At 34.2% G+C, this 15,425-nt stretch overlaps 1 protein-coding gene across 1 annotated transcript in view; it reads left to right on the top strand.

Annotated features, from left to right (window-relative positions):
* Positions 1-15,425, top strand: part of LOC115512414 (DNA replication licensing factor MCM4) — a 138,368-nt gene that overhangs the window by 110,643 nt on the left and 12,300 nt on the right. The window contains 1 exon segment of the mRNA XM_032593072.1: positions 12,064-12,237. Coding sequence (XP_032448963.1) covers positions 12,064-12,237 — 174 coding nt within the window.

Below are 15,425 nucleotides of genomic sequence, written 5' to 3'. Positions count from 1 at the left end.
CCAGAGCCTGACGCGGGGCTCGAACTCACGGACCGCGAGATCGTGACCTGGCTGAAGTCGGACGCTTAACCGACTGCGCCACCCAGGCGCCCCACCTTTTTTCTTTTTTAAAGGAGCTTTATGGTTTCAGGTCATAGATTCAAATCTTTCATCCATTTAACTCTTGTGCATGGTATAAGAAGTCTTATTTCATTCTTTTTGTGGCTGTCCAGTTTTCCCAACACCATTTATTATAGACTGTCTTTCCTATTGTATATACTTGGCTCTTTTGTTCTAAATTAATTGACTGACCATATATGTGTGGGTTTTCTTTCTGGGCTATATATTGTGTTTCACTGATCTATGTGTCTTTTTAATGCTAGTACCATACTATTTTGATTATTATAGTTTCATAATATAGTTTGAAATCAGAAAGCATAATGCGTCCCTGTTTGTTCTTTCTCAAGATTGCTTTGACTATTCAGAATCCTTTGTGGTTCCATAAACATTTTAGGATTATTTCTTCTTTTTCTGTGAAAAATGCAATTGAAATTTTATAGATATTGCAAGGAATCTGTAGATTGCCTTGGGTAATGTGGTTATTTTAACAATATTAATTAATCCAGTCCATTAGCATGAAATAAATTTTCATTTAGTTGTTTCTTCTTCAATTTATGTCATCAGTGTCTTATAGTTTGCAGTATACAGGTCTTTCACTTCCTCAGTTAAACTTGTTCCTATATGTTTTATTCTTTTTGCGCGGTTGTGGAATTGTTTTCTTAATTTCCCCTTTTAGTTTTGCTGTATCCTATAGATTTTGGTATGTTACATTTCCCTTTTCATTTGTATCAACATATTTTTTTTTAATTTCTCGTTTGATTTCTTTGTCAACCATTGGTCATTCAGTAGCATATTGTTTAATTTCTATATATTTGTGAATTTTCTTATAATTAATTTCTAGTTTCCTACCACTATGGTAGAACAGATGCTTGGTATAATTCCAATCTTCTTAAATTCTTTATGACTTATTTTGGGACTAACATATGATCTATCTTGGAGAATGTTCTATGGTCCACTTGAGAAGGATGTATATTCTGCTGCTTTTTGATGGAATGTTATATATATATATATATTTTGATGGAATGTTCTGTATATATTTGTTCTGTATATATAAACCATCTGGTTTAATGTGTCATTTAAGGCCAATGTTTTCTTGTTGATTTTCTATCTGGATGTTCTGTCCATTGATGTAAGTGGGGTGTTAAGAGTTTCTATTATTATTGTATTGCTCTCATTTTTTTTCCTTTAGCTCTGTTAACATTTATTGCGTCTATTTATATAATTTTATGTTGGGCATATAAATATTTACAAACGTTATATATTCTTGTTGTATTCGCCAATTTATTGTTAGATAATTCCCATCCTTGTCATTATTACAATCTTGTTTTAAGGTCTATTTTGTCTCATAAAAATAGTTACCTAGCTTTCTTTTGATTTCCATTTTCATGGGACATCTTTTTCTATACCTTAACTTTCAGTCTGTGTGTGTCCTTACATCTGAGGTGAGCCTCTACTAGGCAATACAGAGATGGAACTTATTTTTATTTTACCCATTCAGTCAATCTATGTCTTTTGATTGGGAAATTTAGTTCATTTACATTTAAAGTAATTACTGATAAGTGTGTGCTTATTGCCATTTTGTTTGTTGTTTTCTAGTTGTTTTGTAATTCCTCTCTATACCCTTATTATTTTGCTGTCTTCCCTTGTGATTTGATGACTTTCTTTAGTATTATGTTTAGATTCCTCTCTCATTATATTTTGTGTATCTACTCTAGGTTTTAGCATTGTGATTACCATGAGGCTCATATATAACTGCCTATAAGAAACAGTCTACTTTCAGTTGATAGCAGGTTGAGTTTGAACACATTCTTCTTCTTTTTTTAATATTAGAGAGAAAGAGAGAGCATGAACAGGGAGAAGGCAGAGGGAGCGAGATCCTAAGCAGCTCCATGCTCAGCACAGAACCCAATGTGGGGCTTGATCCCACAACCCTGAGATCATGACCTGAGCCAAAATCAAGAGTCTGACACAGAACCAACTCAGCCACCCAGGCGCCCTGAGTTTGAACACATTCTAAAGCTACATTTTTACTCCCCCATTGTGTTTTATGTTTTTCATGTTACATTTTCATCTTTTTATCTTGTGTATCCCTTAACTATTATAGTTACAAGTTTTTGAACTACTTCTTTAAAAATTAATGTTTATTTATTATTTATTTTGAGAGAGAGAGTGGATGCATGAGTGGGGCAGGGGCAGAGAGAGGGAGAGAGAGAATCCCAAGCAGGCTCTGCACTGTCATTATAGAGCCCAAAGCAGGGCTCAATCATACAAACCACAAAATCATGACCTGAGCCAAAATCAAAAGTTGGACACTTCACTGACTGAGCTCCCCAGGTGCCCCTAAGCTAGTTTTGTTTTTTAACCTTCATACTAGCTTTATAAGTGATTAATCCAATAGCTTTACTACATACTTACCCTTATTAGTGAGTCTTGTAGTTTTATATGTTTTATGATTACAAATTAGTGCCCTTCCTTTCCTGCTTAAAAAATTGCCTTTAAACATTTCTCGTAAGGGTAGTTTAGTGGTAATGAACTTCATAGCTTTTGCTTTTCTAGAAAACTCTTTCTCTCTCCCTAAATTCTGAATGATGGTTTTATCAGATAGAATGTTTTTGGTTGTGAGTTTTTTTTTTTCCTTTTAGCGCTTTGAATATGCCATGCCACTCCCTCTGGCTTACAAAATTTCTGCTGAAAAATATGCTAATAGCCTTATGGGGATTCCCTTATATGTAACAAGTTATGTTTCTCTTACTGCCTTTTAATATTCTCTTCTTTAAGTTCTGAAATTTTAATGATACTATATCTTGGTGTGGCTGTCTTTGGGTTCCTCTTATTTGGACCTCTCTGGACAACTGGAACTGGATGTCTGTTTCCTTTCCCAGGTTAGGGAAGTTTGTATCCATTATTTCTTCAAATAAGTTTTTTTGTTCCTTTCTTACTCTGTTCTCCTTCTGGGACTTGTATAATGAAAATTCTGTTCTGTTTGATGTTGTTTTATTGGTCATTTAAGCTATCTTTGGTTTTTAATTCATTTTATTTTTACTGCTCTGATTGGGTAAGTTCCACTGCCTTGTCTTCAAGATAACTTATTCTTTCTTCTGCTTCATCTAATCTGATATTGAACCCTTCTAGTGTATTCTTCAGTTCAATTATTGCATTCTTCAGCTCTATGACTACTGTTTGGTATTTTCTTATACTTTCTCTCTTTGAAGTTTCAACTGTTTTCATCCACTTTCTTTTGAGTTTGGTGAGCATCTTCATGACTATTTGAACTCTTTATCAGGTAAATTACATATCTCTGTTTCATTAAGGTTTTTTCTTGGGTTTCATGGTATTCTTTTGTTTGGAACATATTCCTTTGTTTCCTCATTTTGTGTGACTATGGTTGTTACTATGTATTAGGCAAAACAGCTTCCTTTAACAGTCTTGATTGAGTGTCCTTGTGTAGAAGATAAACCTTCATTCAATCCTGTCCTAGCACTTGGTTGTCTCTGAAACCTCTGTGACTGTCTAAGCAACCTGATTTATTCTTGATCAGTCCTAGTTGTTGAGGATATGCCAAGCCCAGCCAATGTTCCAATGACTGAGGTATCTCAGTCAGCATCTAGATTCAGGCTGTTTGGAAACCAGATTAGCAGTCACCAGTTTTTAAAGTATGCAAATATATGCAATCCTGTAAGGCCACAGTTATAAACCCTGCTGGCTTCCAGACCAGTCCATCTAGAGGTGCTCCTTTACTGACAGTTGTAAAAATTGGGGTTTCAGAGAAGTGTATAAGCTCCTTTCTTAAAGGTACTGGAAAGCTGTAGTAAGACCAAGGGAGAGCACAAAGACCGCATCCTCCAGCCTATGTTCTCTACCTTTGTAGCCTCTAGGTATGTGGCAATCCTGAAGCCTGCCCCTCAGTTTGAAGTTCTAGGGCAAGTAAATAGGTTTTCTTCACAGGAAGCTGTGGGTGTTTCAGTCTGCTTTCTGTGCTGTGCCCTGGGAATGGTAGCTTGCCAAGAATTATCTCTCTGATTGTTTCAATCCCATGGGGCCCAGAAATGAGAGTTCCCTTGGACACAGGAGCCAGATGCTCAAGGGATGTCTCATATGGATGTGTGTTTGCTGGCTTTATCAGGGGCATGGAGTAGTGTGGAGCTAGGTCATGCCTGCCAGCTTTAGGGGACCACTAGAGGGTGCAGGAGTGGGACAAACCTGCCAGCGCTAGCAAGGTGGAGTGACAGCACCAAAATGGTACCCACCAGCACCTGTATCCCCAGAGAGAAGCCAACAGGCTCTGCCTCTCTGACAGGTGCATTAAGATTAGCAAATGAATCTCTTTCATATATATTCTAGGTGGGTTTCAAACTGCTGCTTTTGCATTGGGTCCTGAGATAAATGCCTCTGTGTGCAAGCCCTTTAAAAATGGAATCTCGGTTCCCTCCAGCCCTTTGGGTCTCCTAGATGTAAGCCCCATTGATTTTCAAAGCCAGACACTTTGAGGGCTCATCTCTCCAGCGTAGGTCCCAAGGTTTGGGATGCCTGGGGTGGGGCATAAACTCCTTATTTTTCAGGGAGAAGCTCTGTGATATCCTGCTCAATTGTGTGTCACCATGCTGGGAGTGGGGTGTTTTGGCAAGACCACATGTCTGCCTCCCCTCCTTGATGTGGCCCATTTATTTTTTATTGTATAGGAACTGATCAGCTAATTTCCAGTACTTTTTCAGAAGGCATTGTCCCATATGTAGCTGTTGATTTAGTGTGTCCAAGTGAGAGGGTGAATTTAGGATATTCCTCTACCACCTATTTACTTATTTTTTAACTTATTTAAGCTTAATTGATACACGATGTTACAATAGTTTCAGGTGTATGATATAGTGATTCAAAAAGTTGATACATCATGCTGTGCTCACCACAAGTTTAGCTACCATCTGTCACCATACAACACTATTAAAGTATCATTGGCTGTATTTCTTATGATATACCTTTTATTCCCTTGACTTATTCCATAACTGGAGGTCTGTACCTCACTCTCCCCTTCACCTATTTTGCCCATCCTCTCAACTTCCTCCCTTCTGGCAACCATCAGTTTGTTGTCTATATTCATAGGTTTGATCCTGCCTTTTGTTTGTTTGTTTGTTCATTTGTGGCGTTTTTGTTTGTGCTTTTTTTTTTTTCGATTCCACATATGAGTGAAATCATACAGTCTTTCTCAGTATGACATATTTCACTTAGCATAATACCTTCAGCATTCATCCATGTTGTTGCAAATGGCACAATCCCATTCTTTTTTATGGCTGTGTAATATTCTGTGTGTGTGTGTGTGTGTGTGTGTGTGTGTATCCATTTGTCTGCCAAGAGATACTCAGGTTGCTTCTGTGTCTTGTCTATGCCACCATCTTGAACTTTCTCTGATGGTTCTTTTTAATTCAGAGTAAAGACACTGGAAATGTCTTCCCTGGTTGAAGCCTGCCAAACTTCAGGGCTACATGATTTGTCACTGTGTTTTTCATGTCAAATGAAGACATATTTATATGAGATCCCCACAGGTATTATACATGTGTGAGATCTGCTTTATAATGATGTTTTTATATTTTCCAATTTTCTAATACCTCTCAATTTTCTATCTAGAATGACTAAAAATCAGGATAGAGGGAAGGGCAAAAGAAATCTTAGTAAACTTGCAGGATAACTTTTCAAATTAGATGTTTTCATTTGTATTTTTGAGTATGTAATTTATGGATCTAGTAAATAAAACAGTTTGCCAAATATTACACAGTGATTAAGTGGTGATATTGGGTTCTAAATAGTTTTTTTTCCAGTCTAAACCTTTGGTTGTTTTTTTTTTCTTTTTCTCTTTGATAATTCTCCTTATAGATTTTTTTTTTAATTTCTGCTACTTCAATTTTAATCTTATGGAAACTATTTATCCCACTAATTTTTGTCTTTAGGTTAATTATTTTCTAGGTTACTATTTTTTTTTGAAATAAAGAATCCTCTTAATTTTTGTTTTTATCTCACACCCAACTTCTCATGGGGAAGAGACCACATAGAGTTCCTGGTATAAAACAAGTTGGGGTCACTTTACGTGTTTGTATCAATAGAGCTAGCTAAGAAAAAAAGCAACTTATTGTGTCCTTGTAAATGGGCATTAAATGAAAATGCCCATCCCCTTCTATTCTTTGATAATATTGCATAGGGGACCCCTGAATTATTTTTTTTTCATATTCAATTTGACTTCTGACAACAACCTGAATCTTAAAAGTATGAACACTTATAGAGCTCTTGGAACACCACTGGTCATCTGTCTATCACTTATGTATCTATTTGTACTGTGGAAGAAGTCACTCCTTCATATTATGTAGGGGAAGTCTCAGTAGGCCAGCATATACTTCATTGATGGTAAATATTATAGAAATAATAACACTTTATATTTTAGTGTATATTTCATACACATGAGACTTTTATTTTACAATTAAATTTTCTTTGATAAAATATGAGAAGGACAATGCTATGTTTAAACGGATGTTCAATAATTTGGCACAGTATTTTGCAAATAAAACATCCACACTAAGTGATCTAACCAGCAAATAACTCAATAAATATTAGAAGTATAGAAAATGATAATTCTTTTTTCATCCTTTACACTTGGATTTTCTACTGTAAGCTGTCATAACTATTTATAACTTCACCTTTGTCATTACTGAAGCACTTGTGTCCTTTTTACATACAGCTCTTCTTACTAGTCCTTGAGCAGAGGTGTCATTTTTGGGGCATGTCAATACCACTGAGCTTCTGAAAAATCTGATGTTCATAGCCCACAATTTATATTTGTTATTGTTTTTATGTAAACTAGGTTCATACTCAAGAGATCAAGCATATTTTCTGTATTTTCATTTCTAACAAAAACCATTATCCATGTATCTATTGTCATTTTTTTTTTCAATTGATTCCATTCTGTTACCTCATTTTCTCTGAAAAATGCCTTAGGAAACTTGATTCTCACTACCTTTACTTCATTTGTGAGTTGCTCATACAAATTTATAATGAATGAGTCAAATTTATTCTAGTTTCCATGAAAGAAGAAACATGGATTTCTCAAATTTGCTAGGAAGTTAAACTGTAAAAGTAACAACCACCCCCCACACACACACCCACAAAATCTAACAATATGCAAATGCTCATTTGAACATGGAAGACATGAATTTGTCTAGTTTGGTTTGTATAGCTACTATTTTGTTGCTAATTTAAAATGGGTTGCAAACATTTATTTAATCTATTGCACCAATAGCTTTTAAGAGAGGCACTATAAATCAAAGTTGGCTTTGTGCATCTTGATACAAATTGATGTACAGACTTGAAAACAATATTTTTTTTCCTTTGCATTAAGAGTGCTATAATAATAAGGGGCTGTGCTAGCTCATATGGTGTAATCAATCATATGTTAGTAGTTGGTAATGATATTTATCTTCTCCCTGCAATCAGTGAATCCAACTGAGAACAGCCTTTCCGTATAAGTATTGCCATCCCCTCAGGGTCCTGAAACAGATGGCCTGGCACTTTATTTAAATTTTACAAAAGTTATAAATTCTGATAGAAAGATATACACTGTTTAGAGATGCAAGAAGGATAATACTATAAACACCATCTCTTCTCTGATAATACTGAACCTGAGTTCTCACTGAAATAGTTTAATTGCTGCAACTGAGTATTGCACTTTAGAAGTTGTTGTTGTTGTTATCGTTGTTGAGATTTAAAAATCCTATATGTGTAAAGGATGTTGTTCATTTTTCCCAGTTTAGGGATTAATTGAACTGCTCACTACCAATCTCTCAAGCAGAAAGTTGCCATTATGCTGCACTTCCTTCTGGTGTATAGCCTTCAATTGGTTTTGTTTCATATTTCAGCATTATGTTTGTGTAATTATTTCACATTAATGTTAAACTTTGTGGAAGCATCAAAGGATCACCTTCGTGAAAGCATGAAGAATATAAACATTAGCAAAAACAACAACAAAAAGCATAATCTTTTCAAATGTGCTACATAGTACACTGCTTGATAACAACTAAAATCTTTTAGTTTATGTGGTTTATTTGTTAAACTATTTAGTTTAGTTTAGTTGGTTTATTTGGTCGTATTGAGGTTATTAAAGCATTCCAGTTTCTACACTTAAAATTTCAGTAATCTATCAATAGATTCAGAATCTATCAATCTATCTATCACCAATTGTTTGGTGAAGTCTTGCCATTCATTCATTTATTCATTCTTTTTTTTTTTTTAAGTTTATTTCTTTTGAGAGAGAAAGATAGCATGCAGGCAGGGGAGGGGCAAAGAGAGAGGGAGAGAGAGAATGCCAAGCAGGCTCCATGATGAAAGCTCAGGGCTGGAACCCATGAATTATGAGATGATGACCTGAGCTGAAATCAAGAGTCAGGCACTTAACCGACTGAGCCACCCAGATGCCTCTATTCATTCATTTTTAAATTTATCAACGTTTAGTGAATACCTATTATGAACCAGAAGCTTTGTTAATGTTAAGAGATTTTTTAAAATGGGGAAAAAAGAGGGTCCCTTCTCTGAGACAGTTTAATAGTATAGATTGGCATCTGATCTAATGATTTTGAGTCTTCCTTTCTCTGGAATTCATTAATTTAAACCCACGTTGATACACTAAAGATTTGGGAGTGATCCAATTCTCCTAAAAGATTTGTTCTGGGAAATGGCTGTTTCTGGATGGAGTTGTATCCCCAACAAGTATTTTAGCATTTCCTCTTTCTTCTCTCTTATGGTTTACTCTGTATTAAACTATCACAACAAAGTGAATAAGAATATTTTCTTGAATATATTGACTTGAATCTCAGCAATTTTTTTATTATCTAAGTACATTATTTTGGGGGTAAAAAAAAAAGACTATATGCTTTGCTCCTAAAGAAGTACAGACAGAATTTAAGTACAACAAAACATATGTTTAAATTTTATTGCAATATTAATTCTTATTTCATAAATATACTCATATAAGGAATACAAAAAGGAGAAAAATTTTATTTTTCAGCCTCTTTAAATTTTTTAAAACTCAGAACATATCTGTATATCTTTATAGAGAATTAGTATAATTTGGAGGCCCTGGAGGCTTGGGAGAGCGAGTATTTGAACTGGTTCTTCACGTGGTACCTTTTTAAATATGGGGGCTTAAACATTTTTTTAAGTTCAGAGTATTAGAACAATGTACATTCTAACAGATTATACAATAGTCCATATTTTAATATGGAAGTTTACTTATGAATTTTTTCATTTAAAAGGATCTCTTAATAGATTTTCATTTGACTTTCAGTGTTTACATAGCATTGCCTCTGTCACTCTTGAAATGCACCTTTTGAAATGTAGAAGTAAAGTTCTGTAAATATAAAATAGCTGCCTAATCAAGTTTTCATATCACTATCAAACTAGTTTTCAGATCAGGTGTCAAAACTAAAACTGCAAGTGAATTTTTTGAGACAAACTGTCTGTTACCTTCATTCAGAATGGCAGATTCTTTCCTCCCAGAAAATTACTTCCTTTTCCCTTCCCCAAATAATAATAGGCAAAATATATTCAACTTAAATTGACATTTCCTCAGATATAGTTTAGTCGCTTAGACTCCTGATAACTTCAGCTTTCAAAACCTGTAAAAGGTAATCATCTCTTTTTGTGGGCTAGAAAATAGTCCTCTTAAAGACTTTGGCTCATGATAGATTACTCTATTATTCCTTATAGAATCATCAGGCTGTTAAATACTAGAATAATATATCTTTATAGTTTTAATTCCTATCATTCATGAATATTAATCTAAATAATTCCCGTAAGGAGATATGGATTGTATAATTACTTTAGAGAGTGTCTTTGGTGACATTCATACCATGAATAAAGAATATTTTGAATGAAGACTTTGGAATTTCTCTGGTTCTTTATCTATAAAGTAAGAATAATAGTATCTGAACCAGAATGTAGTTTTTAGCAGAAAATGAGACAACACATAACGTACTTAGTATTTTGTCAAATATATAGTAGAGAGTTAATGTACGTTTTTATACTAATGTGCTCATGGTTGGAGCAGGTAGAAATGGTGCTGTTTGACAACATGTTGAGAAGTCTTAGTATTACTAAAAGAAAAAAAGACCACATATATATGAAAACTTAGGTATTAATCTGAGAAAAGTGATAGAACCTCTTACTGTCTTTTAAATGAAAATTCCTGTCTGTGCGACATGGAATTAAAAAAATTGTAAAGAGGGGCGCCTGGGTGGCTCAGTCGGTTAAGCATCCGACTTCGGCTCAGGTCATGATCTCACAGTCTGTGGGTTCGAGCCCTGCATCAGCCTCTGTGCTGACAGCTCAGAGCCTGGAGCCTGCTTCGGATTCTGTGTCTCCCTCTCTCTCTGCCCCTCCCCTGCTCATGCTCTGTCTCTCTCTGTCACAAAAATAAATTAAAAAATTAAAAAAAAAATTAATAAAAAAATGTAAAGATACTCAATAGCAATATTAATTAATTTGAAAAGACCTCTGGTTAAACTTCAGGCTTCAAATAGAGTTGATAAGACACTGCTTAATTCCGCTTTGTGAGTGGATGATAGATAATTAAAAGGTGACCTGCCTTTTGTCAGATAGTGTTCCTGATGGCTAGTGAAATTACACAAACTAAAGGATAAAAGATGGCATTTTAAATGAGAAAAAAACATTTTTCATGGTACATTAAGGATTCGTTGACCAGAAATCCATGATATTATACTGGATACAGCTGATGGCAGGTTTGTTTTATTTTCAGAAAATCTGTATTTTGTAAAGTTGAGAAAATAAGAAATGAGTTTTAAAGCTCTAATGTAGGCTTTAGGAATAATATGTAATTAATCTAGAAAGGAAAAGAAGACAACTTATACCTGTAAATAAATAGTCCATTTCTTTTTCATTACTCTGTAATGATTCTTTGAATCACAACCGAAATTCTCACTGCAGTCCAAAATTTATCTAATGTCAAATCTTTTATTTCTGTTACCATAAGAATCTACTGAAACCAATAATATATTAATTGCAAAGGCTTCATTGGTTTGAAATGTTCCGAATGGACACTGTGAAGAACAAACTGCTTTAGTAAAGACTGCCTTCAAACTAAAATTTATTCTGATCACTTGTAGTCTGACTAATTCCAGTTAGAACAGATGTTAAGTTGTAAAAATATTATTTCATTTTTATTGCTTCTACATCCATGATTGAGCCAAGCCTTAAAATTTAAGTCTGGAGTTAGGAAGTGGGGGGGAGAAGGAAGTAGAAAAATATGTTCTTTGAGTTTGGCAAATACTCGTATGCAAAATAACATCAATTTGGAAAAAGAACACTGGGTATTTTTTTTTTCATTTACCTATCCTGGTTCACATTGTATTAATACAAAATGTTTCATCTTTTGGAACACTTTGTTTAATCTGTTCTTTACCAAGAGAAATGTATGAGTTAATACCAGTAGTTCTAAGAAATAATTAGGAACATCTTTTTTAAAATGTCTCTTACTTTCTCTACTTGCTTTATTTAAAAGCTCCATTTTTCATTGCTAAGAACAATATATATTATGCTTACATTGCAACTCTCTTCTGGGTACTCAAAGTACCTTGAAATCCACTTAATTTATGACCTTTTTCAGTGTTTAGACAAATATTTTTCTAAAGTGTTCAATATAATACAAAATTCCTAAATAAAGTGCATTTAATCAACTGCTCCATTTAGAATTACTTAGGCATTAATGATATAATTTAACATACAAACAACACCTACAAATGAGTTGATCATTTTAATGAACATGTATTGTTTTTATTTGGATGTGTACTAAGCACTAGCAAATGCATTACAGTAATGAATTTCTTAGCATTTACAGATAACAACTCTTTAATAGTTTTGTGTTTCTGTTTATTATTTATTATAGCATTTCTAATCCTTCCATTTTTTATCTTATAGGAAATAAATGATGTGGATGTTCAGGAACTTGTAAGAAGGTCAATTGGAAGGTTAACAATCATTCGGCAGACATTTCCAGTCCCCCAGAATATAAGTCAGCGATGTTTCCGTGGCAACCATCGGATATCTTCAACATTGTGTGATCCAAAGGATCCATTTGCTCAGAATATGGAGGTATATTCTAAGTGCTACAGTATTTCTCTCAAGGTGCTTTGTTGGCCAATTGTAGAGAGAGCTCTTTGAGTTGTTTTAGATTTAGAATTATACATGTTTCCATTTTCTGAGCTATTCTCTTCCTCTGGAAATTTTCTAAGTCTGATGCAGGAGTCCTAAGAATTTGTGTCTTTGATCTTTTTGACCTCATTGTAGCAAAATATATACTTGTTAAAAAAAATTAAATACATAAAAGTTATTTCCTTCCCAGCAAGTAGATCCATAGCATTTACTGTGTTGGAATTTGTGATTGATATTCCTTAATGCCAGATGGCAAATTATTATGCTAATAAATTTGCTTGTTTTTTTTCTGTATAACAAGGACATAGAAATATATTTTTAAAGATTACTCTCTAGTTTAAAGACATTCGCCAAAAAACTATTTAGAAATGCAAAAGATACTATAGTGCTATATATTCCTATCCAAACCAGAAAGGATATGGCTGAAACCTTTGCTCTTCAGAATACAACAAAGAATTTGAAGGTAAATAAATAAAATCTCTGAGCAGCAAAATAGAGAACATCAGGTGCCTGCAGTTTACTCATAAGGATGTCCTTTAACTACTCACCTAGAATCCATTTTCTTTTTCTTAAGGAAAATGCTATCAGATTTTGTTTCATTTAGTTTTATTTCCTTTGCACTGGAAATTTTAATATGTCAATTTGAACAGAGTGTTAAAAAAAAAAGCAGACACATCAATAGTAGGAAGCCATAAGGAGTACTTTCTAGCAAGGCAAGAGACAAGAAAAATAAATCAATCAGATCTACTAATTCAAATATCCTATCAATGTAGACTTGCCTTATAAAAACAACTCTGTGTCCTAAAACAGTTCCTAAGGATATAATTGTAGTATACTGCTAGAGTAGTAGTATTTAAATAGTAATTCTGAGATAACAAAAATTAAAATGTTGGTCAATTTCAGAAGTTGGAAGAATATATGTTTTAGAAAATTATTCCTTCACAACGTTTACTATAGCAAGTGTTTTAGTGCTTAGAGATACTCAGTTTGAACAGTTTAGAAATATAACCCTATGAGAACTAATTCATCCCCAGTAATACTAGATAAATCACGTGATTTTGTAAAAATGACCCATTCTTTTAAAAAGCATCTCCACGCTTTTTCTATCTTTAGTCACCTGTGGATTTTTTTTTTAGATGAATTACTATTGATCCAATCACTTCTTCATACTTGCAGTCAACCTAAGGAGCAGCTACATTTCCCAGGTAGCTAGCTCCAGGAGCATTGCCCACAGAACTTTATGTTCCCAACTAGGCTTTAGGCTTTTGTAGAATAGGTCTCCCCCAGGACCTGGTATCATAAAATCCCATAAAGTACACATCTATCTTTATTTCCTCCATCATGCCTACCACACTGCTTTGCTTCTTCTTGAATATTTGTGCATTTGAATGTAGTTAAGGAGAAGACAATGGTTAAACTAAGCCACTCTAGAGCCTAAACAAGACCTGTTTAAATTTTAATGCCAGTCTTACAAACATGCTTATAATGACCAATCTTTTCATATTAATTGGTCATGAGTATGATTGATATGAAAACGATAGAATTCTAAATGGAGAAAAATGTAGAATTTTGCTTAAGAAAAATTTGAAATATTAAAGGCTATCTCGTCAAAGGAAATGGCAGGAAATGTACAAATTGGAAAAGTAGAAAGTAGCTACACAGTATGTTTTTCCAAATTTTTATTCAAATTCTAGTTGGTTAACATACAGTATAATATTGGTCTCAGGAGAATTTAGCAATTCATAACTTACACGTAACACCCAGTGCTCATCATAACAAGTGCCCTTCTTAATACCCATCCCCCCACCCCCATCCCACTGCCCACTTCTAGCCCATCCCCCACCCACTTCCCTCCATCAACACTCAATTTGTTCTCTCTTGTGAAGCGTCTCTTATGGTTGTTTCCCTCCCTCTCTCTCTTCCACCCTTTCCATATGTGTATGTTTTGTTTCTTAAATTCCACATATTAGTGAAATAACATGGTATTTGTCTTTCCCTGACTTACTTCACTTAGCATAGTACACTCTAGGTCCTTCCATGTCATTGCAAATGGCAAGATTTCATTCTTTTTGATGGCTGAATAGTATTCTATTGAATATATATACACCAAATCTTCTTTATCCATTCATCAGCCAATGGACACTCAGGCTCTATCAATAGTTTGGCTATTGTTGATAATGCTGCTATAAACATCAGGGTAGTGTACCCCTTTGAATCAGCATTTTTGTTTCTTTTGAATGAATACATAGTAGCACGATTGTTGGGTCATAGGATATTTCTATTTTTAACTTTTTGAGGAAATTCCATGCTGTCTTCCAGAGTGGCTGCATCATTTTGCATTCCCACCAATGGACGGACTACATAGTATTGTAAAGCACATTCACCTAAAAGCACAATCCTTCTGATTCTGTTAATGAGTTTCTTGAAATCAGGGAGCAAATATTTTATTTGTTTATTTATTTATTTATTCATCTTCATATCCCCCAGACCTAATGATAAATTAAGGATGTACAGGAAGCACCACACCTCTTATCCCCACCTTCGTCTTACTCCCTTCAAACCCACAGATGGAAGAAAATAAGAAAATTACTTTTTCTTTGAGGATTTACTACATAGTAATTTCCCTATTATATGTAATAAATTTTGACAGAATAGTTAATGTATAAAAGAAAAATTGACAGAATCTTTTATGTGTGAAGATTTATATAATTAAGTATCTAAATCTAAATGTATCTAAATGTAGGGCTGTTGAATTTAAGATGTTCCACTAAAAGCAGAGCATTTGATATAGAGGCTTACCTTGGGGAAAATTTTATCTTACTGAAGTTAAAGAAAAACAACAAGATAGTATGCATTAAAAATTTGGGAGTACAGGTTTCCTTTGGAGAAGTAACCCTCTCAACTTGGAGCTCATAAAAAAATGCAGGTAAATATGTCCACAGACAGACCTTTATCTTATCAGCTGGGTACTATTAAAAGTAGTAAAATAAAGGTATGAAAATATGACTGAAGAGAGCTCTAAAAATAGAGACCCAACCGTAAAATGGAAACCCGAGCTATAAGATCACAATAATCAGTACAACAGGGAAGAAGAGGGCACAGTGGGCCTGTGTAGAGATCTTTGGGCT

The sequence above is a fragment of the Lynx canadensis genome, chromosome B1 (genome assembly GCF_007474595.2).
Source record: "Lynx canadensis isolate LIC74 chromosome B1, mLynCan4.pri.v2, whole genome shotgun sequence".
NCBI classification, from domain to species: Eukaryota; Metazoa; Chordata; class Mammalia; order Carnivora; family Felidae; genus Lynx; species Lynx canadensis.
This window is presented reverse-complemented; position numbering and strand designations above follow the sequence as displayed.